The following is a 26,586-nucleotide window of genomic DNA, read 5'->3' as shown; positions in this document are numbered from 1 at the left end:
TGCTCTCAAAGGGCCATAATGTATATTCAGCCTGGTACATTTAGGTTTTCCTCTTCCCTCGTAGCCTTGGGGTTTTGTGAAACCTTAATGTTCCAATGTGTTTTTGCTGGTGTGGGAGTGATAGGAGACCAGAGACCATCAGTGATGTCCCGTGCACAGACATCATCAGTGCAGTCACTGACATGTGAATCACAGTTCAGCCAGGCGGAAAATTGCCAGCAGCCTGTTAATAGGGTGCTGTTTAACCAGGGGAAGACTGGGAAGAGGGAGCGTCCATGAGCGCACCGCTTCATGAAGCTGAACCTCTCCACAGCCTGGATAGACTGATCACAGCAGTCACACAAGACTGCATGTATTGTGTTACCATGCTGACACTCGGCTGTATACAAACACGTAAATAACACTCATGCAGGCAGAAGGCGAGATAATATTCAAACCATGTCTAAAAATGAAGAACAGCTCCGAGAAACTGTTTGTTTTTGTTTGTTACTGGTCCCAGTGAGAGATGATACAACCGTAACCTTATAGAAATAATGATAGACCAAAATGCAAGTGTTTTAAATGCAGCAAGATTTTTATTGCCCCATTGCAGACAGAAGAGCTTGTGGTGGGTCGACACAATAAAACAAGCCCCTGTAGATTATCATCTTCCCTTTATAGAAGCTCTTCAGTATGTCTATACTGTCTTTGTGAAGATTTATCCGTGAAGTTTGGATGATTACTTGGCCAATCATGGAATATCTGACCTTTTATAAATGCAATATTCCAACCTCTCATTACCCATGAGCATTTCAAGACACGGAAGTATGACGTTTAAGAGGGAAGTAGATGTGAGAGAAATGTCAGTATGAAGCAGCTACAGAGACAGAATAGTGATTAGAGCCAAGTCAAATTCATGACAGCGTTTAGACTTTGAACTTAAAGATGATGTTTCCCATTAAAAAAGTGGAGAGGAAAATAAGAATAATTACATAATTGTATACTGCACTCAGAAGTAACCTTTCTAGGGCCAAAAGCAAAAGTTAATCATGCAGGGTGGAAGTACACTGAGGATGTGACCGGGTTTCATCGCCATCTGACGACGCTTTGCAGAGATGTGGCTCGCTTTCTGTTTGGAGAACCAAAATTCAGCTGGAAGGAAATCATAACAGAATTCCACAGATGCTTCAAGTCGTGCAAAGAGAACACGGGATGAATTTTACAGATTAAGACCAATGTCAGTTAACAAATCCCATGAAAAGACCCAAACCAACAATGAACTGATCCTACTAACAGTGTGTGTGTGTGTGTGTGTGTGTGTATCCAAAGCCTGATGAACACTATCTATTCTTGTGTGCCATAGAGCTCCATTGCTGTCCAAAAACTACTACAACACATAAATGAGCCACTCCAGTGCACAGAGTGACATGTTCCTTCATTACCATGAACAGACACACTAGTTTATTTTGACTCCCCTCCCTGCTGCCAGAAATACTCACTGGAGCACCAAATGTGGATTTAGCCCTGTTTGAGTAACGTTTGCTGAAAACTACAGCGCCCAGTTGTCTCCCAGTTCCAGAGCCGTTTCTAAAAATGAAACAATACATTTGTGACCTGATTTTAAAGATTTATGTCTTCAGTAGGAACCACAGAACCCGGAGCGTATTGAAATGTCCTGTAAGCTTTCTTCATGTGTTTTAAAACAGTGAGCCAAAGGAAGCCAAATCTTTAAACTTTAAACTTTAAACTAAAAATCACCACATGTACTGAAAGAATTCTGTTCATTAGGATTTTATTTTTTGGAGGCAAATCAATGAATATATGTACTTTATACAGTATATGAGGAGCACATCTCTACAGTTTCATAATGTAAACAATCTCTGAAGAGAAATGTATTCAGTTTAAAAGGAAGCCATAGTCTTCTGTTTTAAACTATTTACATGAATTAAAATATAATTTATAACATCAGATACTTCCGCTTCTATGAAACTAGATTTTAACAATTCAAAAATACTGAAATGCCTTTGTCTCCACATTCTCAAGACATATGAAATCACACAAAACGGAGAAAATAACACAATTTAAAGACATCCAAACTAAGTGTCGTATAAATAAAAAAAGAAGAAACGCAAAATAAAACCAACATATGTAAAAATATAAAATCTCACTAGCAGTATTTACCTTTTTTGTTTTACCAAAAACTAAGTTAAAAAAGAAAACAAATCATTTATGTGAATTTGATAGTCATTAGATGTAAATAGACATAAATCAATAGTAATGAAAAACAACAAAAACAATGTATGCCCTTTGTGTCAAAATATTTTCTTCCACCAAAAAACACCCACTCACATTTAGCAGATTTAGACAGTTTGCAGTCCCTACTAAGTGCCTATTTGACATCACTGTTGCCATCAAGTTTGACAGATTAGCCATTAGTTTCCGTGTATTGTACAACTGCTGATGTGAAACAACCATTTTGCAGATTAAAGACGAAAGTGGAATCTGAAGCCAGAATCAGGCTGGTATTGCAAGCACTCCTGTCCTGGTAGGGGCTAATTTGATGGTGAAGCTAGCCGACAGATGCATTGTTTTCCAAACTAAAAACAAAACAGTAAGTGACATAAAAACAAAGAAGTGTTTTTAGTGGGCCATGGCATTGGAAACATGACGTCTATAAAACTGGATCTGACGCGGCCGTCAAACGTCACATTTTTCACGAGCCACGCTCTTTATTGTTCAACTTTTATTTTTTGGTCAACTTGCCTATCAAGTTTTATGGTTTTCTTGCCATTTTCCATTTTTCTGAAATGAAGAGTGGAAAGAAAGGTATTGCATTCTGACGAGGGTAATTCCCTTTGGAAGTTTTTTTTTTTTTTAACATTTTTTTTTATTTGGATTCGTTGTCCATCGACCTAGGACCTAGACCAAGCGGACAGCGGTATTATTATGTTGAAATGTGTCAACGTGTTCTCAAAACACTGAGGAGAATGGTCAACATCAAAGTTTTCTATAAGAAAGTATATAATCATCTAGATATCTACACAAACACACAAATATATATTCATATATATGTATATACCTTTTTATAATATGGCTATTGAAAAAAGTTTTAATTACATAAGTAATTATTTAATAATAAACCACATTGGATTGGGAAGGAGTTGAAACAGTAATAATAAAAGCTAGTGGTAGCTTCGTTTTCCCCCGATTGATATTTAAGGCTTGCCATGATGAAAAATGGGGTTGTTTCGATGTCATTCACCTCTAAAACAATGGAGGCACCCTCGCAGGCACAGCGACGGCCACTGTACGAATCCCACCACCTGCTGCGGTCTCAACAGTCACTCAAATAAGTGGAAGTCTGAATTTTGGATTAAATGCAGAAACATATATGACATGTGAAAACAGTTAAGATTTGCAAACTAAAAGCCTTTTCTAAAAGGTAACATTTTGGTCATCAGTAAGAAAAACAAAAATCGGGAAGCTTTCAACATGGTTTTTGAAGGCAAATTTCTTCTCCCATCCACACCCTTGACCTCCACCTTTTTACTTTCTCTCCCACTGCTTCGATGTAAAACTACTACTTGTCATGTCCCCTTCATGTGGTGAAGAAACTTACTATCTTCTGCTTTTGTGTACATACAGCATTCACAAATTTGTCGAATCAGGCTGCCCTCATGCATCTATCCATCCTGCCTTAGCGCCTCTCAGCTACTTGGACCATCATACCATTCTGCCACTTGTATTTGATTGTAACTGATTTAATCCAAATGCTTCCTCTTTGAGATGAAGTAAAGGTGCAGCGGTGAAACTGGGATTTCTACAGTGTCTGACTCATCTGTATCAACTAGTCTAAAACTTTAACTGGGTCAAACCAGCCACAACTTCATTTTTTTACTTCTTTTCCTCCCTCCCACATTCCTTTACCAGAGTCATACATGTATAGTTATTAGCTGTTACTGTAATACAAGTAGGTGTCCAATGCAACTCAGATTTGAACAAACCTGTGAAAATATTGTGAAGATATTTCACTACTTGGGACGTTATTTGTGCAAGAGTATATTAGTATGATTTTGTTTCGTATACGTGTTATGTGTTTACAACGCAACTGACCACATTCTTCCTGTAGTTTGTTTTTAGGATTTTTTTTGTGTGTTTAACAGCAGTCTACATACAGTACAGTAGCCTATTGAATCTGCAGCTCAAAGATTGCCTGTGTTGTCGTTCAACAACCAACCACACACTGTACATTATTATCTCAGTTTTTCGGAAAAGGCTGTCTTAAAGATAAGATTATTATGTATTGCATTTCAAATTGCTTTTTAAGAAAACAGAAGAAAAAAAACAAATATTTAGTCATTTCATAAACAGCAAAGAAATAGAACCTTTTCGTGTGATAGTCTAAAGGGATGTTTTTTGTCTTTCTTTTACAACAGTGTTGGACTTTGTGTGTAGTCATTTCAACTTAATTTTTTCCCTTAATTTCCTCCCTGTACTGAACAAACATTAACTCATTGGAACAAAACCGACCTGACCATCTCCTGTCTGATTAGCAATCAACTATGACCCGCCACCTTTAAAAAAAAAAAACAACAAAAAAAACACACAATACATTTTATGTTTACAACGAGGCATAGTGCTATATACACATTTCATATTCATATATTATAATATATTTTCTTTTTTTAATATGTAAACCAGCACATTCTCTCACTTTTTAGTAGTATACATACTAAGCACAAATACTCATTCAGTTGTTCACGATTACTTAAAATGTCTGATTTTTTTCTTCTTTTTTTAAGGTTGACTCCTTGTTTCTCAATCAGTATGTATAGCACTAAATTGTTTTTGTTAGTTTTGGACATCAGTGAGCCTGGAGAAGGTGTGTCCCTCTAGGCCACTTCACTTGCTGTTATTTCTTTTGAAACACTGAATAAGGCGCCTTTGTACTTAGTGTGCGTTCCTAATAAAGTCAAAGGAGAATCGAGTGATGTAAACATTCAATTTTTTGTGTGTGTTACCAAGGAGTTGATTAGATAGAGAAAGGACAAGGAAGAGGACGGGGGAAGGGGGATTATCTGTTAAAAAGCGGGGAGTTTACCAGGGTTTGGGGAAGACCTGGAAACAAGGCCTTGAACCCAACGAGAGACAGAAAGCGATAGAGTTAAAGTTAGAGAAAGAGTCGGGCTGCGTTTTATTAAAATTCCTGGGAAAGGAGAGGAGGAACCGGGAAATCGGGAGGACTGGCGTGTCCCTGAAGAAAACAAGAAAACGATGGTAGGGGGAGAAGATTGGGAATCTTCCCCTCCAAGCGCACTCAAGGACCAACCAACCACCAAGCCGCCGTTCAACCTCCCCAGTCCCCTCACCGACCTGCAAGCGTCAGCAGTGTCCGACTCAAACACGAGACAAAGACAAAACACTCAGTTACACAAGGACACAAGGTCGAGACTCCAAGAAACGGACACGCTAAAAAACGTTATGAGGCAAGCGAAGGAAAGATTTAGAGAAAGAGAGAGAGATTATTCCCCTGACAAGGGGCTTAGTGGTAGAAGGAGTCATAGTATAAAAATCAAACACAAACCCCCAAACTACCCATAACCGCCCATCAGTTGGGGAAACCCTCACACAGAACATTTCTGACAAAAAACAAAACAAAGAGTGAGAGACTTATAAAAGAGGAGGGGGAGAGCATCCAGAAGAGCGAGGAAATAAAAAGACAGGGGGAGCAGGGATGGATGGATGTGAGGTAGAGATGCTCAGCTGATACAGTACCTCCCAGACGAGAAATCACATTCTCGGCTAAAACCTTTCGTTAATTTCACGCCCATCTCTTGCTCCTTCCCTGGCTGTGTTGTAGGTGGCGGTGTGGAGCCACCGGATTGGCAGGCTTGGAGGCTCTCTCCCTTTTCACGGCGGGTGCTACTGGCTGCATCAGGAATGTAAATTAGGCGCTACCTGGACTGCACTTCAAGCCAGAATCGGTCACATGCAGTCATCCGGATGGGATGACTAAGTAAGTCTACCTTTAAAGCACCAAAAAGCTCCACAATCTTTGGGCAAGCAGAAATGGGGAAAACACTGTGATTACATTCAGATTCTTGAATACATTCCATTTGAACAGATTTGTCTACTTCTAGTGATGGCGATGTTCCATGGGTGGATTAATGGGGAGCAAATTAGTCTTGTTCTTTTGTACTTTGAAACCCAACGTCAAGCTAACCCGACGCCAAGCACAAACTAAAAAGGATTCCTGGACCATCCAAATTTGGACCGGGACGGTCTGGACAAAGTGCGGATGTGATGATTTCATACTGAGTTCATTACTGAAAGCGCCAATGGCCACCAACTTTATTTCCCCATTTTAGTCCTGCTTGCTGCAGTCCAAATGTAAACAGTAACTGTTGCATTGGCTGTGGCATTCGGGGGTGTCGTTAGGCTGCAGCCTTTATTGGACACATGTTCAGTGGGACCCTATCAAAGATACATCAAGACCCCTCTAGATGTGGAAAAAACAATGTACCTGGACTATCAGAAGCATTAGTTCTGGTATCGTTCCACAGAGAACTTCATCCCATATCCAGTAACTCCAGTAACATTAGCCCCAATCCTTCTGATTGGCTTTAAATTCAGTTACACTGGAAACTTCTTTTTTGACCCATTATAGTTACATAATAAGAATTTTGACAAATCAAGTGAACTCAATGTGTATCTTATTTTAGCTTATTTTGACACCAGGTCACAACATGTAGCTTTAGTTCACATGGGTTGTTAAGTATTTGGAGGTGACATTTTTCCCAGGACCGAGTCGAGGTCTTAATGTATAAGACACCTACCAAACAGAGCCTGCAGCAGCCAGTAGCAGAAGCCAAAATAGTCAGCATGGCAGAGTTAGAGATTAGAGTCAAACGGGGAAAGTGGAGGACAGCGGAGACATTGACCTCCTTACAGTGCATAGATCAAATCAAGGAAGCACTACAGTTACAAAAAAGAAAAAAACATGATTTTTTTCTTCTTCATGTTAGATTTGTAAACTTTATCAGTCATCAAATGATTACGTTAAATGTTTTTTTTTTATATATATATTCTTTGTCCATAACGCACACACAATAGATTTTAAAATTTATAACATCCATAATTTTTCGCTAAAACAAAGCAGGAATTTTTTTTTTTCTGGTTATACAACCGCACAACTTCATGGCGAACGTAGCTTGCAGGTTCACCACCCGTAACCGGAAAGAGGGAGGTTTTTTTAAATTTTTTTTTACAAAACAAACAGAACAAAGAACACGCACACGCAGAAACACACACCACGACGACCAACGCAACGCAGGAATAGCAAGGATTTGCTACAGAGGTCTCTCGTGCCCGCTCTTCCAAGGCGGGGCAAGGATGTCACCAACACAGACTGCTTTGTTATCGTTGTTCAGCAGAGAACTGTATCACTATCGTTTGTAGTTGTTGTACCATTGCTGTTAAAAGTCCTCTTTCCTCCATTGTCTCTTAACTCCTCTGGACTCCCAGTGGCTTCCTCGTTTTTAAGCAGTGTCCTCCGGCGAAAGAAACTTAAAAAACAAGGTCCTTATCGTTACTTTATTCCAATGGTAAAAATGTAAACATTTTGCGAGGTTGCCTTGCATGGAGGTACTGAGAGGCCTGTCTGAGGGCAGAGCCGTGTAGTCGGAGGGGTGTTGCTGCACTTTTACTAAGTCTGGCCAGTCAGGGGCACTGTGCTGTCAGCGGTGCAGGGACTTCTGGGCCTCCTTTAGCAGAGTGTCAAAGTCCAGTGCATCGTACTTGCTCTTGACGGGGCCCGGACCTGCCTCATCTACAAGACAGAAAAAAAAGGTCATTGTGGTATTTCACGTAGTGTTCAGCTTTGGTGAATTTTGACGCACATATTTCCACCATTGTCCAACTGCAAACCATTTGATAACTCTATTTTGTCACAAACAAAACTAGCTACTACTAACAGTGAGTAGCTACCAATTTTGCGAGATTGCTTCCACTGTGCCACTCAGGGGTGACTGTGGTAAATGAAGTCTTAAGTGCCCACTTTGTCACCCAGAACAGCAGGTTTTCTTCACAATGCTTTACTGATGCTACACTTGGATACAAGTTTCAATCAATGTTTCACTGCCACTAGGGGCCAACAAAGTTATCTGGTGCATTACTGCGCAGGTCATCCTGGTTTACTATGTAAGCCACTTATAACTTTGTCAGTGTGTGAGTTCATTACCAAGATCTATGTAGCGTTTCCTTGTTAGCCTCCTTAGGCCCGCAGGTCCATTCTGGAAAACAGTCTCCCGTTCTCTCCAGTGTCTTTGAACCCCTGGCTGGCGAATCTTTATCACCCCACAGCGCTCCCTACAACCACATGAGCAGAGACAGACACATGCATTACGATAATGATGATGCTTCTTGAGGAGATGCAGAAGGTTCATGCTGACCTCCTTCTGGCATGTCCCTGGACTGATGTCTGATTTGTATTTACTACATCGAGTATATTTCAGCATTTTATGAATTTTAAAAGAATAAATGTCCAAAATAAGTGAAATGACAAAGTGAAACTTTTTAAAGTCATATTTAATTAATGCCCATGGGAAATGGCCAGTGGCCAGTAACAGTACAAAGCCCAGGGACCAACTCCAGTCCTGAGGTCAGTGCCTTGGGCACGGCCAATAATAGGTATAGTATTCCTAGTAGCTAATATGTTCATTGTTTTCCTTTTTATGGTGCACGGAAAGCAAAGCACCTGAAGTAACCTACACAAACATGAGAAGTGTGGACTAAAAACAGGAACACCAGAGGCTCAAACTGCTGCAGTAGTCATTACAATTTGAGTTGGCAAAAGTATAACTAGGCCTGACTTTTTAATTTCAGGCAAAAGATAGAATAGATAGCAAAGGGGATTTAAAAACTCCTGCTGAGGACTTTAAAACATTTGTGACCCACCCTTTAAAAACATTGACTAAACTAATTCAATATAAGATTTGAATTAGGCCAACAAATACTGCCTTCTTATTTTCTCATTATGTTTTGTTGTGTTTGTTGTGTCTCAACACGGTTTCCCAGGTTACCAGATTACTTCAGTGGAATTGAGACAGGCATTTCTGATGACTTGCTATTTACATCTACCGAGCCCAGTAACTCGTTCGAGCACTAGCGTCTCAATCTAGTGTGAATTCATGACAACATTATCTGACTACAATACTTCCACCTGATTACAAAGTCAGTGTAACTTGCGTACACACAGTCTGCGACCCACCGCACAAAAAAAATAATCATAAAATAAAGTTCCCATATCTCCTCCCTTCAGAATGAGGAATCCAGATCGGGACACTTACTCGTTGCAGATGATGACTTTGCAGTCCTCTGCTTTGCCGAAAACCTGGAAGCGTTTCCTCAGCATGTTCTGGGTCACGCTGGTTGGCAGGTTGTGGATGTAAAACACCTGGCAGTTGTCCTGGCAACAGGGAAACCATGGCAACAGTCAGGACAAAGGACAATACAGAATACAGATAGACGTGGGAACTGAAGCAGGAAGGCTGAGTGTATGGCGGCATCCCGAGGCTCAACACGTAAGATCCTGTGTTCATTCACATGCTGTCTCTTACTCTGATCTTGCAGCTGCAGTGTGCATCTGAAGATACATTATATGTCATGTATCACTCCAAACTCATGTACCAAAATCATATTTGAATGTTTTGGGGCATCGACCATTTGCTTTAGAAGCGTGTTGTATAGTTTGGGCCACTGGTGAATTCAGTTTTCAGGTGGAATTTGCTTTTTTGAAGCTTCTGTGATTCAACAGTATTGCAGCAAGCGAAAGACCGTAGAGCGTGAATGTTCTCTGTACCTCGTCAGACTTGGCTTTGTTCCTCTGCTTGTCGTCGGGACAGACCTCCGAGTTCTCGCTAAAAGAGGACGAGGAAGAAAAGGGGAAAAAGAGAGAGAGGATGGTAAGTGAGATAAGGACGGACACAAGGTGAAACTGAAATGTCAGACATGAGGAAACAGGTGAACTGCGGCAAAAAGGAGCCTTTCTCCCACTGACTGCAGAACAGCATCGCTGTGTTCTCTTTCTCCTACATCCCCACCCTTCTCCTCTGTCATTGTCTTCATGTACAGAACCGATATGACCACTGACCTTATTCTATGCGAGACAGGGAGTCAAACTGTCACAAGGATAGAAATGAGTACTGACCTTATTCTAAGTTAGACAACACAGTCCTCGAGTTGTTAATAGAATGATTCCATTCATACTGAGTTTCTGTTTACGTGCTACAGTGACTGAATACATCCCCTTCACACCCGACATACATGAAGAGATTTGTGGCATATCTCAGGTACAAATGTTTAACCACAACAAGGTGAATGGTTGGTCGCATTGCAAGACAAGGCGTTGCTAATAGGGCCCGGCTCTCTGCTGCAGCCACAAGCAGCAAAACAAGTTGAAGGGATGACGGACAACCGGTTATGCTTCGACTTGAAGTTCGGTGTGCATGTAGAGTTTACAGAGAATGCCTCCAGCATTTTGTCTCTTGGGTTGGGTGATGATGTGCTGTATCCTGTAAGACTGTAGGAATTTGTCAACCGTCATAGATTTTGTCAGCCTGTGTTGTGAAGTAGTTGGTTGTGGCAGGTACGTAGCACAATATGCTGAGAAAACTAGTGTCAATAATGCAGAATTGTTCTCATACTCTTCTTCTCTCCTTCCCTCTGCCTTTCACTGTTAATCTAATGTCCTTGACCCACATCTTCACACATTCACTCATTGTCTCTCTGTCTCACCTGGAGTCTGTCTTGCTGGCGGGGGAGTCGGGACACAGGTGGAGGATGGGTGAGGGTGAGCGAGACGCAGACGAGCGCTCCGCCTCTTCCTCTGAAGCCGGTGGTGTGGCGGCTGCTGACTGGCAGTCTGACGGCGGCAATGATGATATCACCACCGTCACCGTCTGCTTCTCAAGCGGCTCGGCGACTTCTGACACCACCAGCCTTTCCCCGTTCTCCTTGCCCTTTCCATCTGATACCTGATCGTCGGCTGCTTTGGGTGCTAGGGTGCTAACTCCATCGCTCCCTCCTTGCGCCTGCAACATGGCGCCAAGCATGGCAGCGCTGCGCTTGCGGCTCTCCCCGAGGCTCAGAGCACAGTAGTCGTGGTCGCCAAAGGTGCGATGGGTGTCGCTGTCACCGGCCTGGCCCATGCGCCGCAGTTGGGCATACAGCTCTGTCTGCTCTGGAAGCTTCCGCTGGTGGTGGGCGCGATGAGCCCAGGATGAGGCCTTCGTGGCGACGTTGGTGTTTGAAGCCAGGTGAACAGACTCGCTGCCACCTCCTCCATCGCCGCTGCTGCCACCACCTGCTCCTTCAACACCCTTTCCTCCCTCTGCCGGTTTGAAGAGCTCATCCTCCACTGGTTTGTGAGGTGGGGTGGTGGGAGGGGTGAGACCTGAGGGAAGAGATACCCACATGAGCAGGATACGAACTGCCAGGAAATAGTCATCAGCACATAACCCTCCGTAAAACCATGATGTTTGTACAGTTCGGTTTTTGTGCGGATTCAACAAATGAGATATAACTTGTTAACTATTGAGCTTTAAGGTGCTGGTAGGCAGATTTTACCTTTTGGACAGAACCAGGCTAGCAGTTTCCCCCTGGTCTCAGTCATTATGCTAAGCTAAGCTAAGCTAAGTGGTTGTTGGCTCCAGCTTCATAATTACCGTACAGATACACGTGGTATCTTCTCATCTAACACTTACATCTAACACGCTCTAGGAGAAATCTATCTCTGACAACGTTGATGCTCGGCTTCCTCTTACTTCTAATCCCACACAGAATGAGATTTGGTCCCACTATCGCTGCCCCTTTAGAGCTGTAACCTGTTGACGTCAATGCATATCCAAACAAACAATTGAGTAAACATGAGATGTGTTTACCTGCCGTTCCACACAGATCGACACCGAGCGTCTGCTCAAAAGGCTTGGTGCTGTACTGGGACTCTCTGGTGGTGAAGAGACAACAGAGATCAAAGGAGAGAAAGAGAGAGATAAATTAAGGATTGCTGTGTCATGTCGGAATCTGCTGTATTTTTCAAACATTAAAGTCAACAGGAATCCAATAACAGCTTTAAAAGGCTTTTTCCCCCCAAAAAAAATTAAAAACAGCACAGTTTCAGCTGATGTCTGCTGAATTTGAATTATGTCTCTCCCTGTAAATGCTACTGGCATTTCTCTGCGCTCCTCATTTCTTATCACAACAACCATATGTACTCCGCTGTCCTCTCCCCCTATTCTTCTTCTGCTTTCTATTTCTGGCTGCCTGTTTCTGTTTCTCCAGTTGCCATGAAAGGCAAGAGCTGTGCCGAGTGGATTGGCTTCAGGCGGGATATTACTTACCCTCCACAGAGAACAGGAGAGTAAAATAAAAAAATAAAAAAACACACAACTTTTTTTTTTGGTGAGTGGTTCAGAAGACAGATTCATTTAGAAGATGGACGGACGCCAGAAGTTTGTATAGGAAAAACATTCAGCTTTGTGACTGGTTGGAGCTGGAGAGGTTCCAGGGTTTGAGGCTGGATGGGTGGGAAGGTTAATTTGGAAAAGTAAGAGCAGAGAGGGCACTCTGTCTGGCAGAGATTAAAATCTGAGTGAGCCAGCCACGGGTCCCGATTCATTAGGGATCTTGGAATAAAACTGCTGAATTTGGCCCCAGTTTATCTCGTCACAGGTTGAGAATATTGTACAAATGTATGAGATTATACATGACATGGCTGCAAACTGTCCGTACCGATATGCATTAAAAACGGATCCAGGCTGTCTTTTTGAAGCATGAAGATTAGTTGTTCTTGTTTTAGGTGACACGTTTGGTGTGCTGAACGTAAATATGTACAGTAGTATTGTTTTACGTGTCTCTCAGTGGTCTTAACTTTGTTTCAGAGGCTTTTCCACCCCACCCACAACAAATCCCCGGGCCAAAGACTTAATACTTTAAAGAGAAAATGTATTAATTATGGACTACTGCCAGATTGTGAAGCATTAGATTATATAATTGAGACAATGAAACAAATACCCAAATAGGATCAAATCAATTAGTGTTGAATTAAAAAAAATTACAGCTAAAGGTGATTAACGCAGGCATTTGCATGTTTACAGGCATTAGATTAGTATAGCTGAAACAATCCTCGGCTCCTTAATGGAATCTGTCTCTCGCTCACGATCCCCATGATGTAGAATGCATTTCCTCAGCAGTGTAGAACAGCAGCTCCCATCTGGAATTTAAATGGGGAGACTCTACTGGAAAAAGAGCCTGTGTTCCACTGATATGCACTTAAGTACATACAAATACTGGGACTTGGACAATACAGTCATTTAGCATATTCCGCATCAAAATAACAAATAAGTTTAAGCTATTACGAGAATCTGGAAGCAAAATAAGTTATTGATAAGTTAGCTGCTGTAACTTTGCTGCCTAATTGAATCTTTCACTGAGATTGAACTGAACAAAACAGCTGGCTGTGAACTAGTAGATATTTTTGTCACAGTTTTTCGATTGCGCTCTGTAGCATTATACACATCTGAAAGTGCAGGAAAAAAGACTTTCATGAAAGGATGCTTCTGCAATGCTTAACATGAAGTACTCTGCTACTGCAGGCTTGATGCTGCATGAAAAATGAAGGAGTACTTTTACCAAGTGACTAATGTATGATGGAACACAGCAGGTACTTTATATAGAGATACTCACCCTGTGGACTTGGGGTTGAGAGGCAGACAGAGGCAGGCTCGCTTTTCTGCAATCAGAATAAAAAGGCAGTTACAACCATGCGTTACACATGCACGCTCGGAAGATGTGTGTCTCTGTGATTTTTTCCCGTCTTAACAATGAGTATGGAAGTGTGAGTCTGTTGTGTTTGTATCTTGGACTGCAACACAACTCTGGTATTTTCTCACCCCTCATGAGACTCAGATCTTAATAATCAGTGTCATTAGCTGTCACATCTCATGGATTATGTTTTGAATGTAATGGTGAGACATAAGAGCTACAGTATATGTGACTTGCATCCCAACGTTCACATCTCCAAGGACATTCAGTAAATCCCACATCGTTCACATTGTCACATGCGTCATAAAAAATAATTGGCTGAGCCAGTGTTGGTATAGAGGACAGCAAAATGTACAACTCGAACAGTTTATATGAGATATGGATTACAAGATATTAACAGATAAAAAATAGAGAATAAAAGCCTGTAGTATGAATGTAGCCTGTGTCTTTCCATCTCACCGTGGCAGCAGGGTTTGGTCGGCTCCATTGTACCGGCGCTGCCGTCTCTCGACGTTAGCTGCTCCGGCTCCGTCGTGGTCCCCCCTCCTGCTTGGGTTGGCAGGAGTTTGACTCCTACTCGTCCCTCCTCTTTCTCCTCCTTGTCCTTCCCCTCTCCTTCCCTTGCCCGTCCAGGCCGCAGCCTCTTGGCGAAGCGGCTGGGGAAGGAGGCCAGACGTCGGGAGCGCCGAACCGAGAAGGAGCCGCCGTCCTCTCCCGTCTCCTCCGGGCTTTGAAGCGCCTCAGAGGAGTAGTATCTCCTCTCAGGGGAGGAAGAGTCTTTACGAAGCTCCAGTTTAGGGGTGGTGGAGCTGGGGGAGTGGGCAGGGGCTGATTTAGCCAGGGCAGAAGGAGCAGATACTCCTCCTCTGTTGGGGCTGAGGGAGTGGGTGTAGGGAGGGCTGTGCAGTCTATAAGGCTTGCTCACATCGAAAGAGCTGCTCTGCTGCAGGAGCTCACGGAGAAGGGAGTTGGCCTTCATCTCCCTTCGCCTTGCAAAGGGCAGCCTCCTCGGGGCACCGGCTGTCCCAGTCAAGCCCCCACTAGTCCCAGGTGTAGCCACCAAGACAACTCTGCTGTTAGAGTTTGTGGTGGCCAGGCGGGGGGCTTCAGGTCTGGCCCGAGGCCTCTGGAGGTCCCGGTCCTTACGCTCCCAGCCCTGCTGCTTGCGTGTGGGCAGGCAGTAGGTGTGCATGTAGGTGATCAGCTCCACCACTGAGTGCAGTTCTTTCTCTGAGCTGAACTGAGGCTTGGGCGGCTCAGTGGGGACAGCAGCCACGACTGCCACACCCTCCACCTCGCTGCTGGAAGACTCCTCCTCTTCTTCCTCCCCTTCCTCCTCTTCATCCTCTTCCGACTCACTATCCTCGTCCTCCTCTTCCTCTTCGTCCTCCTCTGTGTCGGGGGCCGGGGTGTCCTCTGAGTCCTGGGCGGTGGTGAGGTGGCGGTGGAGCTCGGTGCACAGACGGCCCGCCGGACGCACCGCTCGGGGCTTCCGCTCCTGAGGGAGGTCACTCTGAGGGTGGAGACGCACAAACATGGACACCAGAGTGAGACTTTACCCTCAAACTGTCTCCTCTCTGCACGGCAAAAACATTTTTTTCTTATGACAATAAAGAGCCACCAAACTGAACCAAAAGAATATGTTAATGGCTAATGAAAAGGTCTGAATTTACGAGAGGGGGGCCAGTGGAGAGAATCTAGACCTGTAGCCCCGATCTTGTTAAGCCTGTCTGTGAACTGCAGATTGGACTACAAGAACATAATGCTTCAACAGTAAGTTAATGATAGTCTGGGAGTGAAATAACCACCTGCAACCAGCCACTCTGGCCTGTCTGGTAAGTTACTTTTTGACCAGTGACATCTAACCTTGCTTAAGCTCGTTTTTAAGCTCGTTTTTAATCCAGCTCCTGTGGTTGATGGACAAAATATTTTTAAAAATAATGCAGCTTTATTTAACTGATTTTGTCCCAACAAAAGTTAAAGAAATATATAAATATCGACTGCATATTAATTAGCACAAAATGGCAACCTTAGAAAAACGCCTTTGACTCTGAGGAACTGACACTAAAACCTGACATTTACTATTTACTATTACTATTGAAACATTTTTCATTTTCTATCAAACTCCACTGTAGCTGTGCTGGAAATATCTCATCACACTGTCTACAGTTGTTCATGGGAACAAGAAAAATGAACCACATAACAACAAAAACTGACTCATGTATCGCGTGTATCTTCAATTTCCTGCCCTGGATACAGGAACACTGAGCACACAGCAGTAAATTCTGCTTCCGACTTTGTGAGGGATGATTCAGTGTGCAGCTGCAATGAAATGGCTGATTCTATATTACTCATACAGAGAGAGAGAGAGAGAGAGAGAGACTATGATTCACTGTTGCCCTCTTGCCCTGTCAGTCAGTACTCCCGCCATCTGCCACAGCAAAGCCACACTACTCTAAAACTAAAGCTCAAACACACACGCAGACACACTGTGCGAGGTTAGGAGTGTGTGTGATGGATACGGGCTTGGCTTATCCCCGCGCTGCATCCTGTGGGTATTTTGTATCCTCCCGGCTTGAGCCAGAGCAGAAGGCTGTGTGAAGGCTCACCATGCTTTATGTTTGTACATGATAAATGACTGGTGTTGTAATCAATGACCACTTGAAGCACAATGCTAGCAGCTATCCAATTACTGCTAAGTCATACAGCAGTAGGCATTGTAAATGTCCTCTCTTCCACAACACCTCATCTATCACTGGCAGCAGCTGAAGGTCTCCGCAAGCTTGAAGGCTCGAAGAGTTTATAGTCCAGAATGAGATATCTGTCATTTGGAGAATAAAAACTATTATTGTACTAGCTGGACAACTGCTGGCGGGAAAGTTTGCTATTTTTTCCTGTTCCTGTCAGAAGTTCTTACAGGCCAACACTGATGGCCATTGTTTCTGCACTGAGCGCCAGTTTTTCTGAAATTAAACTTTGATGCTAATGAAACTTCTTTCGGTGGGATTGATCTGGTTTAAGGCAGGACGCTGCACATCATACAAGACAGCCACAAAGCCATTTTAGAGAAATGTCCCTGGTCATGTCTGTGCCTTTCAAAGCGACCCATATGCTTGTTATGATTCATAGAAGCGCTTTCTAATCTGCAACCTTTTAAAGTTTAGGGTTGGTCAAGTTTAGGTTAATAATTAGTTGAAGTTTAAGAAAGATTGTGGTCCTAGTTAAAATAAATCAACGTTGACTGTTGGAAACGTGATACAACCCGCAGGCTCCAGTCAGACCATCTGAACAACCTCTTACTGTATTTTTGAATACAGTGAGTTAATGAATGAATGTCTGGACAATGCAGGAATGAGTCATAATCGCATGATACCTGTTCTTGTTTGACTCTTGCCTACAGACAGTGCAGACACCTGTTTGAAGGACAACTTGTGCAGCGGCAGTGATGCTGACTGCAGGCCCTGCATGCAACACTGAATTACTTCTGCATTAACTCGGCACCTCTGAGGGGAAGTGATTGGAAAAATCCAATTTTGTTATCTCGCCAGCCTTTAGAAGACACAGGGAACGAGGCGGTGACCAGTGAATAGAGAGACGAGTGTCTGGGGTTACAACATAACATACTGCTTCAGTTCCACTTCACAGTCTGACGTTGTTTTGCACGATAAATAAGATTTAATATCACAAACTGTAAACCAGCCAAACCTACATTGAATCGACAGGTATTCACAGTAAGTCGTGCCTCACCTTGACCAGAGGTCTGACTGGCCGTAGGTGCAGGCTTCTGTTGCTATAGCGATGGCCGTGGACTCTGTCTTTGTGTGCGTCGACACCCGTGGGCACGTTGGGAGGAGTCAGCAGCAGCATCTTCAGCTAGTGAGGAAGAGGGTGGGAGAAATCAGTCAGGCTCTGCATCCAACATATGTTGCACTGTGGTTCTTTTTTTCTTCAGCGGTAATAAAACGCAGCAGGACGTGCTTTTGTTCTTGTAATCACGTCCTTATGAGGACCGAATGTCTCCACCTCCTGTCTCCAGAAAGTTAGAAATCAGATAGCAATTTTTGAGTGATATTGAAGTGATATTTAAGATTAAAGATTTGGTTAAGCATTAAGATCAGTCTTGATTGGCATTAATGTAATAAATACAAGCATAGTAATAAATATGTGTATGTAACAGGGTGGGAGGGTGAGTCTTAAAGATACATCTGGAGTAAAATATTAGACCTTATACACATTTTATTCAGAATACCAACAGAGACGAGCTGAAAAATTAAGAAGGAATTATAGTGAGATGAAAGTGTCCAACATTTAGCTCCTTCAGCCTTTCATTCCAATTTTTAATCTATATCCTGACGGCTGTTAACAACCTGCAGATGGATGTTTGTACAAGGGAATTATGTGCAGAAGAGGCCATGAGGTTATGCTACTGTACATCTATCACATCCCTAAAGCTGACAGCTACATGGCACATTCACGTTTCCCGTTAAAGAGCTGGATTCAGCCATTTCTCTCTCTATAAAAACATAGAATATGACTTCTGCTCCTTCCGTTCTCCTCCATCCTTCTAACAGTTTTGTCTTTATTTCAGTCTATTTGGTTCTCCTTCTTCCTCCGTCTCGTTTCGTAGCAACACTTCTTCCATCCCATCCTCTTCATCCTCCTTTCCTCCCCTCTCCCTCTACCACCTTTCTCCATCCTCTCTTCCTCTCTTTAAATCCTTGTTCCGTCTTTCAACTTCAACTTTTCTCTGTTTTCATCCAGAAATCTTCATCCTTTCTCTAACGCTAACCTTTGACAATCTTCATCTTTTACATCACCTCAGTCCTTTTCCTTCTCACTCATCCCTCCTTCTCTCCATACTCTCCTGCCTTCAGATCAAACAGGAAGCAGAACAAACCTCCCGAATCCTTCCCTGGGTATTACCTTTCAAATGGATACTAAAGCAACCACTCCCTCATTCCTCACTATCCTTTCATTGCTTTTTTTTCATCTGTCTATTCATCCATTCATTCCAGTGCCTAGCTTCATGACAGGGCTATCAGCTGATATAAATCAGCTTAGGGAGAAAATCCCCCACTAAGCTGTGCAGCGTTTGCTCCAGGAGAAGACGATGTAGAAAATACAGATGTGATAGGAATGAGGACTGGAGCAGTGGGATATACCAGGCTTCCCAAATGGTTGACAGCAAAGGGTCCACTTAACACAACACACCCTCTGGCAGCCATATTGGAGGTCCTCCTCTCTTTGGAAACAGTGACTGTGGTCAGCTGATAAATTCAACCCTGCTGGGAATTAATACAATTATTGAATTGAAGTAAATGATCATTTGATTTGAGGGAAAAGGTTCATTCTAAACGATAAATTCACTGCTGATTTTGTGTTTGGATAAGTAAGAGTTGCACAATGGGAGAGGTTACAGTATTTTAGGTGTCCCTTCACATCTGAGGCTTGAATGTGTGAACTCCCAGCTGAATGTTCAGTTCAAAAAGATGAGTGACTTTTGAGTAAAAACTCTTATAGGGAGTTGAAGAAGAAACCTGAAAATACATTTAACAGTGAATATGTATTGTAGTATTTCGAGCTAGCAGCCATACCAAACTGACAGAAAAATCTAATTTCTCAAAAACAAAGATGAAACATTCAAAACCGACAGCCACGACATAAACCTGTCATATGATTAAGTGATCCACGAGACACCTCGTCTTTCTATGTTGTGAAACAATGATGTATGTATGTCAGTTTGTTAGCTAACCGGTAGGCTCAGCTCACCCAGACCTCCTTGTAAACACTACATTTGAGCTAACCGAGCTAGGACAAGCAAAGCTATCAGCACGTTGCTTAAGTTATTAGCCTGCAGGCTAGTTCCATAGATGAGCAGTTTACAGTGTTAAATAACAGACTGCACGTTCAGATTTATTTCGTCAAACTATTCACTTTAAAGTTACTCATAAAACCTTATGATTATCTAGCCCTGTTGTTATATATTTAGCTATTAGCTTTGACATTTAATCATCCAATGGACCTCAATGATGGCACCATAACATCTATAAATAAACGTCAAACCTGCTGACCCACCTCTAGTTCAACTTTATATGGCAACTATATGTGTCTGAGGAGGGCTTTTATTACCACTTTACAGGCTTTTTAGGTTGGCATACATCTTTATGGCAAGGTAATGTCGAACACTATAGAGAGAAAACTCATTATAAATCAAACTTATGAGGCATAAAGCATAAAAAGATGCTTCTCTGAAGACAATACAGCAGATTATTGTTTAAAATGGTGGTTGTTTGCCATAAAGCTGCTGATTATGATCCAGGGGTCATAGTTAAACTGTGTTTTATTTACAACAATAACATTGTTTATTACTGTAATGCTTTAATGAGCGAAACATTACCACCCAACAGAGCTGGCTGTCACCACAGAATACTATCTGGGTCAAATGACTGACAGGATGATCACCCGCATCACTAATGGGGCCACCGCGGCCCTTTGTGGGCGAGCCAACTTGGCTCAGGGTGTGTGATGATGCTCCTCTGAGAGTCCCATTGAGGAAAGTAAAGAGGAGACTGAAGGTTTGTGTCTGTGTGAAACATTGAAAGCCTTCCGGCAGCATCCGGGCCCCTCAAACACTCTACTCTTCCCCGCTCTACTCTACTCTACTCTGGAAGCCTTCCAGAGCTCCACTGGCAGCATCAATGGAGGCCTTGTTCTGTGGTGAGACACACACACGCATAGAGAAAGTGGAGGTGCAACTGCAATCACACAGAGATATAGTGACACACACACACACAAATGAAAGACAAATGCAAACACACACTAACTTATTTAAACTCTTTACAAATAAAGAGTATGTGAACGCATGGTGACGTGAAAAAAACCCCCACTGAGGGAGCAAATACACCAAAGCATGGAATGAAAAGTGCAAATAAACAGAGAGGCAGGTTTACTCAGAAGAGGAAGAACATGCAAACAAACACAAATGACAGGTACTCTCACCTGTTACAATACAGGTGAACACACACCCAAATGAAGGTGCAACTCAAACATACTGTGCATGCAAACAGGAAGAAACCTCTTATCTCCACGTACAGTGACTCACATGCTTTCAGATATGTTTAAGGCTTAAATGTTGACGAGGTAAAACCATCTGACATACGTTAACAAACACTGTCTAGATATAAAAAGGCAGTTTTGACCTCAGAACAATCACATGGCAAGCTATTTTAGTGTATACTGTAAAATGGTTTAGCTGATCATATGTTATTATTGTTATTATTATAATTATTATTATTATTATATTTTAGATGTCTGCAAGTGCAATTTGATGAGTCATAATTACAAAGTGACCAATCTGACAAACTGGTCTGCAATTATTGGAGGCATAATTTGGCTAATACTAATTCACAGTACTACAGTATTTCAAAATACATTTTCAATTGTCTGATTCCCTTTAAAGATATCTTTAATGATTTTATCAAGTCGTTTATCCAGCAGTTTATTTATAACTTGTCAAAATGTTATGTCTGTGATTACAGGGCCTCCACATGTGCTTTCACATACATATACATGTCAGTGTGAGTGTATGAATATATGAATTATATCACATAAAAAAGAACGTAATTGGATTGAATTGAGTTATAACCAGTTAATATGTTTAATTAAATTCTTGACGGGTCATGAATACACCTGACGTGTGTGTGCTGCACATGAACACAGACCTGCTGTCTCACCTCTCACCAGTAGAGGGCAGCGCCACACTCAGGCCTGAGCACATGAGTGACAGCAGTCATGTGACAGTAAACTACTCAACTGATGGAAATAGGGGATGAAGCACAGACACACGCACATCTGGCAGATTCAGTAGAGTAAACAGCATAATGTTATTACATCAGGCTTTTCTGTGTGAGTGGATGTGAATGTCAGGTTGCTATTTTTGCCACTGATAGTACAACGCAATGGGAGGAGAGCTAGGATGCAGGATGATGTGATTTATATACGGTGACGTGAAATATTCTGCTTCCTGTCAGGGGGTCTGGAGTCGGTAATTTAGTTTTTTGTTTTTGTTTCAGACGAGTGAAACGTTCAGTAAACCTAAAAAAAACCCTTTAGAAGTCAGAGTGAGTCTGTTTATAGGAATGAAGCACAATCATTTTTCTTTTTTTGTTTGAGTCGATTTTTTTTCCTTTGGCCAACAGGAGAAGACACCAGACTGGAAAACATTAATTAACCAGGCAGAAAAAGAAAAACACTGGGTCATGGAAGCACTGCGATATAAATATACAGTAGGTATTTGTAGTCGCGTAAACAGTAATTTAAAACTGTGAAAGGTTTGGTATTACTACAGTTAAGTGGCTGCTACAGGTGAATAGTAATAACAGTGGTAGTGTAGTTACTAACAGTGACGTTGGGGTGTTCCATCAGTTCACGATCAGGAAATCTGAAACGCTAAAAATGGCACTAATTTGTTGATCAACGCGCCACAACTGTTACTGTATTTATGACTAATTGTACAAGAGGGGTGCTGACAACTGCACGCATGGTTGATCCCAACTGGAAAAAACAAGTTTTCCTGCACTTTTGGAAAAAACAGCCAGTACTGTTCACCAGTGTTCCTGACATGTAAACGCTATTTGGCATCTGTCTAACTTTAGATGTAGAAAACTCTGAATTCCCCAGAGCGATGGGAGGCTTGACTTGTCTTGCTAGTCACAAACTTGCTGCCTGGAGGCGTACCAAGATGATGCCTCAGGGAAATGACTTCAGAAGTTGTGGTGGCAACAACAGAGATAGAAGTAGAGGTGGAAACTGTAGTAGTAGCTTAGCAGCAGCAGCAGCAATAGTAGTAATAGTAGTAGTAGTTTGTGGTTGTGTGACAGAGAAAGGGGACACTGTGTGTTTGAGTGTGAAGAAACTTTTGGAAAAGTGTTATCTTGCCAGCTGTCAGAGGAATGAAGCAGCAGCCAGTTGACTGAGCGCTGTGTTTCTGCAGTGCCGGTGCAGGATAAACCATGTGTGATCACTGCAGCAATAAAATGCAGGATAAATGATTGGTACTGTAACATGCAGTTAATCACTAAGCTTAGCACAAGCTAGCTAATAGTTAATGAACTAAACTGAACTTTTAGGTTTAGGTTTAAGATTTGAGTCTGTATTTAGTCAGGTTCTTCTCAGGATATAACGGTAACCATCCGACAGAAGCTACCACTTCTCATTTGACCTTCACTGTCTTTTCTTACTTGATGGAGGTGGAAACTGAGAAAACTGGCAGGCGTAACTGATTAACCGGCCTACACTCATTCTTATTTTGACACAAGCTGACCGACAACCAATGAGTCTTCAAGGTGAAACAAGGGCAGGGCGGTCATGTGAGGGGCGACAATGTTTTGCAACACAACAGCGGAGACGATGGCATCTGGTGGCTTGACCCCTCAGTATCGCCGACTTGTTTTGGAGTAAACAATACCTCCATGGCAGTTAGCAGCAACGAAACCAGTTCTGTCTCGCTGCGTCCTGTTTTCTGTTACTATGCCAGCATAGTGTGAGCCACACGCTAATGGCTATCGCTGTGAGGCAAACTATCCTTACTCCTGTACTGAACCATCTAAGGTCATTACAGTCATTATCATTTCCACTCATTTGTAAGGAATGCCCCTTCCTCCTTTCATTTTTTCTCTCTGACACCAGTCATATCCTGCAACGCTACCAACAGTAAATAAACAGAGGAGTAAAATATGTCACATGATCTCAGCTCCTTTAAGTCTCTAAACTTTCAAAGCCTCTGAAAGGATAAAATATGAGTTTCTAAAGTCACAACAGCAGATTACAGGTGCAGTGTACTTGTGCTCAAATGTGATATGCTTTACTAAACACGGAGTTGGACACTGGTGGTATTTTGCACATATTATGTTAGCTAAGTCCCGTCAGAGATAGAAATATTCTGACAGCTTCTTTTATTAATCGTTTCAAAGTTGCCATGCTAGCGTCGCTGTAAGCAGTACTGGGGTACAGCAGTGCTCTGAGCTTAAAACTGATGTCACCATGCTAACAAAGTACAGCTGAGCCTGATGGAAGTGTCATTTGTTTGGTCATAAACCAAAAGTATCGGGCAAATTAAGATTTTGATCACAGATATCCGGATACCAGATTTCATGGAAAACCATTTCATTTCACTCAAAAGTCAGGGAATCGCCAAAGTCATCAGAATTCATTCTCTCCACCATGGCTATCTAGACCAAATGTCGTAGTAATTCATCTGATATTGAAGTATATTCTTGGACAAAAGTGGTGGACCGACCTACAGACTTGAGCCATCCCCACAGCCACAGTGCTAGCACGGCTAAAAAGTCTTAACAATTCTCAAATTTGGGATTCTGAAACCTGCAGATCAAGTCAAACTTCTGTTTGACTTGTGGTCATTTACAAACATCAAATATAACTTCCTTTTTCACTTCTTGTAATTCATTAATCATCAGAAAGTTTTGTGCAAACTTTAAGAGTCCTGTTGTTCACTTAGTTTACTTCCTTCAAGTGTTGCTAAACATCTTGACAAACCTCCTCAGAGACTTCACTGACAGACTTGTTTTATAGTACGACTCGGCGTGTAATTGCAAATGGGAAGGCAGTGCAGCTCGGTGGATATTTACGCTGTAGGTATTCAGCCATCCGGCATGACTCATGGCCGCCAAACAATAGCATCTTTGTAGACGGCCGCTAAATCGGAGCGCACAAGCAAACCCTGTAAGCAGCCCCTTTGCTGTGAAATTTAAGTCAAATTAAGGAAGCAGGCTGGATTCATCTTGACAAGTGCAATAAGGCCGCATTACAGCCGTAATCATAAGTCGTTTATTGCAGTGAAATAGCTTCCTGCTTCAATTAAGCTCCAGAGCCGGGTGCAGAACTGCATTCTTCTGACAGCAGAGTGAACCGAGGGGAAAGTAGGGCACAATATTCACTGTAAAGGGATACGGCAATTTGTTGTTCCTGTATGATGAGATGAAGGTTTGGTGTTTTTTTGGGGGGTGGGGGGCAGGGTTCAGTTGCAGGCAGGGGCTGATAACAGGGGGGAGCAGAGTGAGGAGAGAAAAACAAGGTTTCTTCCTAGAAGTCTGGTTCAGGGAATGATGGAGGGGCCTAGAGAGAAAGAGAGGCATCCAGCAGCACTGTGTGAAAAGAGGGGTGGTGGTGGTGGTGGTGGTGGTGGTGGGGGGGGTTGAAAACAAGCAAACACATAAACTGGAGCACGTGCTGGAAGACCCCACACACGTTTGGATTGCTAAACTTGTGAGGACATTTGATCCTGATCCTGAACCAGGGAAAATTTGATCTATCACAACATCGATAGTTTTGTACATGACGACATTTCTAAATGTTTACCTAAGAGATGTCACCACGTCCCCGGATCTCAGAAGAACGGTAGAAACAATGACCAGACTTATTGTAGTAAGCCTGATTTATCCTTTGATTCCAGCTCTGACTTTAGTTTTAATACAGTGCATTTTCAGTAAGATATAGATGTTCTTTCATTATACAGGTAGAAGTAATGGATAAGCTCTTTTAGGGCTTTTTCCCTGTTTGTGTAAATGACTTTCCATTGTTATTTTTTTGACATTTGTTTGATTTTAAATTAATTAGAGTGAAAATTAGTTGTACTCCAGTACTAACCTTAACCTAATTGAAAACTATTCATAATTCCAATCATTGCCCAAATAAGCATCCGCAACTTGTCCTCAGTCGGAAGGATTTTAAACTTTTTTCTATTCTTGTAAGGACACGTGGTTCTTAGAAATACAGAAATACAACACACACACACACACACACACACACACACACACACACACACACACACACACACACACACACACACACACACACACACACACAGGAGGGGACTGGATGAAAGGTCACTGTGTGCCTCAGCGCCCCTCTGTTTTCCTGGAGTTAAAGGCAGACTTTGAACCTTGCGGGCCAACAAGGGGAACATCAAGGTTTGCAAACGCGACACAGATTAAGATACTGGGGAGAAAGAGAGAGGAGAGCATGGGAAAGGGGACGGGGGGGTGGGGGGGTGTTTGAAGCATGTATGAAAGGCTCTACTTCAACAGGAGGTTTTTCGCACAACACTGACAAAAAAGAAACATGAGAGTATTTGAGGTGAAGATATCAAGGTCTTAAGTGGGCGTAAAAGTTCAGATATGGGCTGCAAAAGTGAGGTCAGGGACCCTGAGGGGGGATGGAGATGAGTGTTGTGATCAGAGGTCTCGCCACTTAATGTTATCTCAGTTACAATGTCCAACAGCGAAGTTATAAGAAAGAAAAACTGCCCAGTCTACAGGAAGTATAGAGGTGTTCTTACTAGAGATAGGTCCTCTGTCTCGGCCCCCAGGGACTGGCTGAAGTCCTCGGCACTGAGAGGAAGATTGTCTTCTTCTTCCTCTTCCTGGTCGGGCCCCTCCCCCAGGGCGGGGAAGACGGAGAGCCCGCCCACTTCGGCATCCACCATGCCATCCAAACTGTCGGTCAGAGCGGCGAGCAGAGCCGCATTCTCCTCTTCTGTCTGGAGGGAGTCAAACACAACGAGAACAGGCTGAGAACACAGTCTGTAACTGCAGCACAACACAACACCACGCCGTCCATTTTGTAGCTGTGGTAAAACGTGAGATTGAAAGTTAATTCTTGGCCTTGCTAACTTTCTAACTTTTGAGCCAACATGGACGAGAGGTCCTGAAGGTGCTTTGAACATTTCAAACCCTCAAGAATGAACTTTCTATTCCAATTTCCAATTAT

General features: G+C 42.6%; 1 protein-coding gene across 1 annotated transcript in view; it reads right to left on the bottom strand.

Annotated features, from left to right (window-relative positions):
- Positions 1 to 7,715: 7,715 nt before the first annotated feature.
- ppargc1b (peroxisome proliferator-activated receptor gamma, coactivator 1 beta) overlaps positions 7,716 to 26,586 on the bottom strand; it is an 80,528-nt gene continuing 61,657 nt past the window's right edge. The window contains exons 3-12 of the mRNA XM_070913477.1: positions 26,156 to 26,356; positions 17,548 to 17,673; positions 14,260 to 15,313; positions 13,723 to 13,768; positions 11,919 to 11,983; positions 10,774 to 11,431; positions 9,839 to 9,896; positions 9,327 to 9,445; positions 8,219 to 8,346; positions 7,716 to 7,807 (exon numbers count right to left, since the gene is read on the bottom strand). Of these exons, the coding sequence (XP_070769578.1) occupies positions 7,716 to 7,807; positions 8,219 to 8,346; positions 9,327 to 9,445; positions 9,839 to 9,896; positions 10,774 to 11,431; positions 11,919 to 11,983; positions 13,723 to 13,768; positions 14,260 to 15,313; positions 17,548 to 17,673; positions 26,156 to 26,356 (2,547 nt within the window). The remainder of the gene's footprint in view (positions 7,808 to 8,218; positions 8,347 to 9,326; positions 9,446 to 9,838; positions 9,897 to 10,773; positions 11,432 to 11,918; positions 11,984 to 13,722; positions 13,769 to 14,259; positions 15,314 to 17,547; positions 17,674 to 26,155; positions 26,357 to 26,586) is intronic.

This window comes from Enoplosus armatus, chromosome 10 (genome assembly GCF_043641665.1).
Source record: "Enoplosus armatus isolate fEnoArm2 chromosome 10, fEnoArm2.hap1, whole genome shotgun sequence".
Lineage (NCBI taxonomy): Eukaryota > Metazoa > Chordata > Actinopteri > Centrarchiformes > Enoplosidae > Enoplosus > Enoplosus armatus.
Note: the sequence above shows the minus strand (reverse complement) of the source record. Positions and strands in the feature narration are given on the sequence as shown.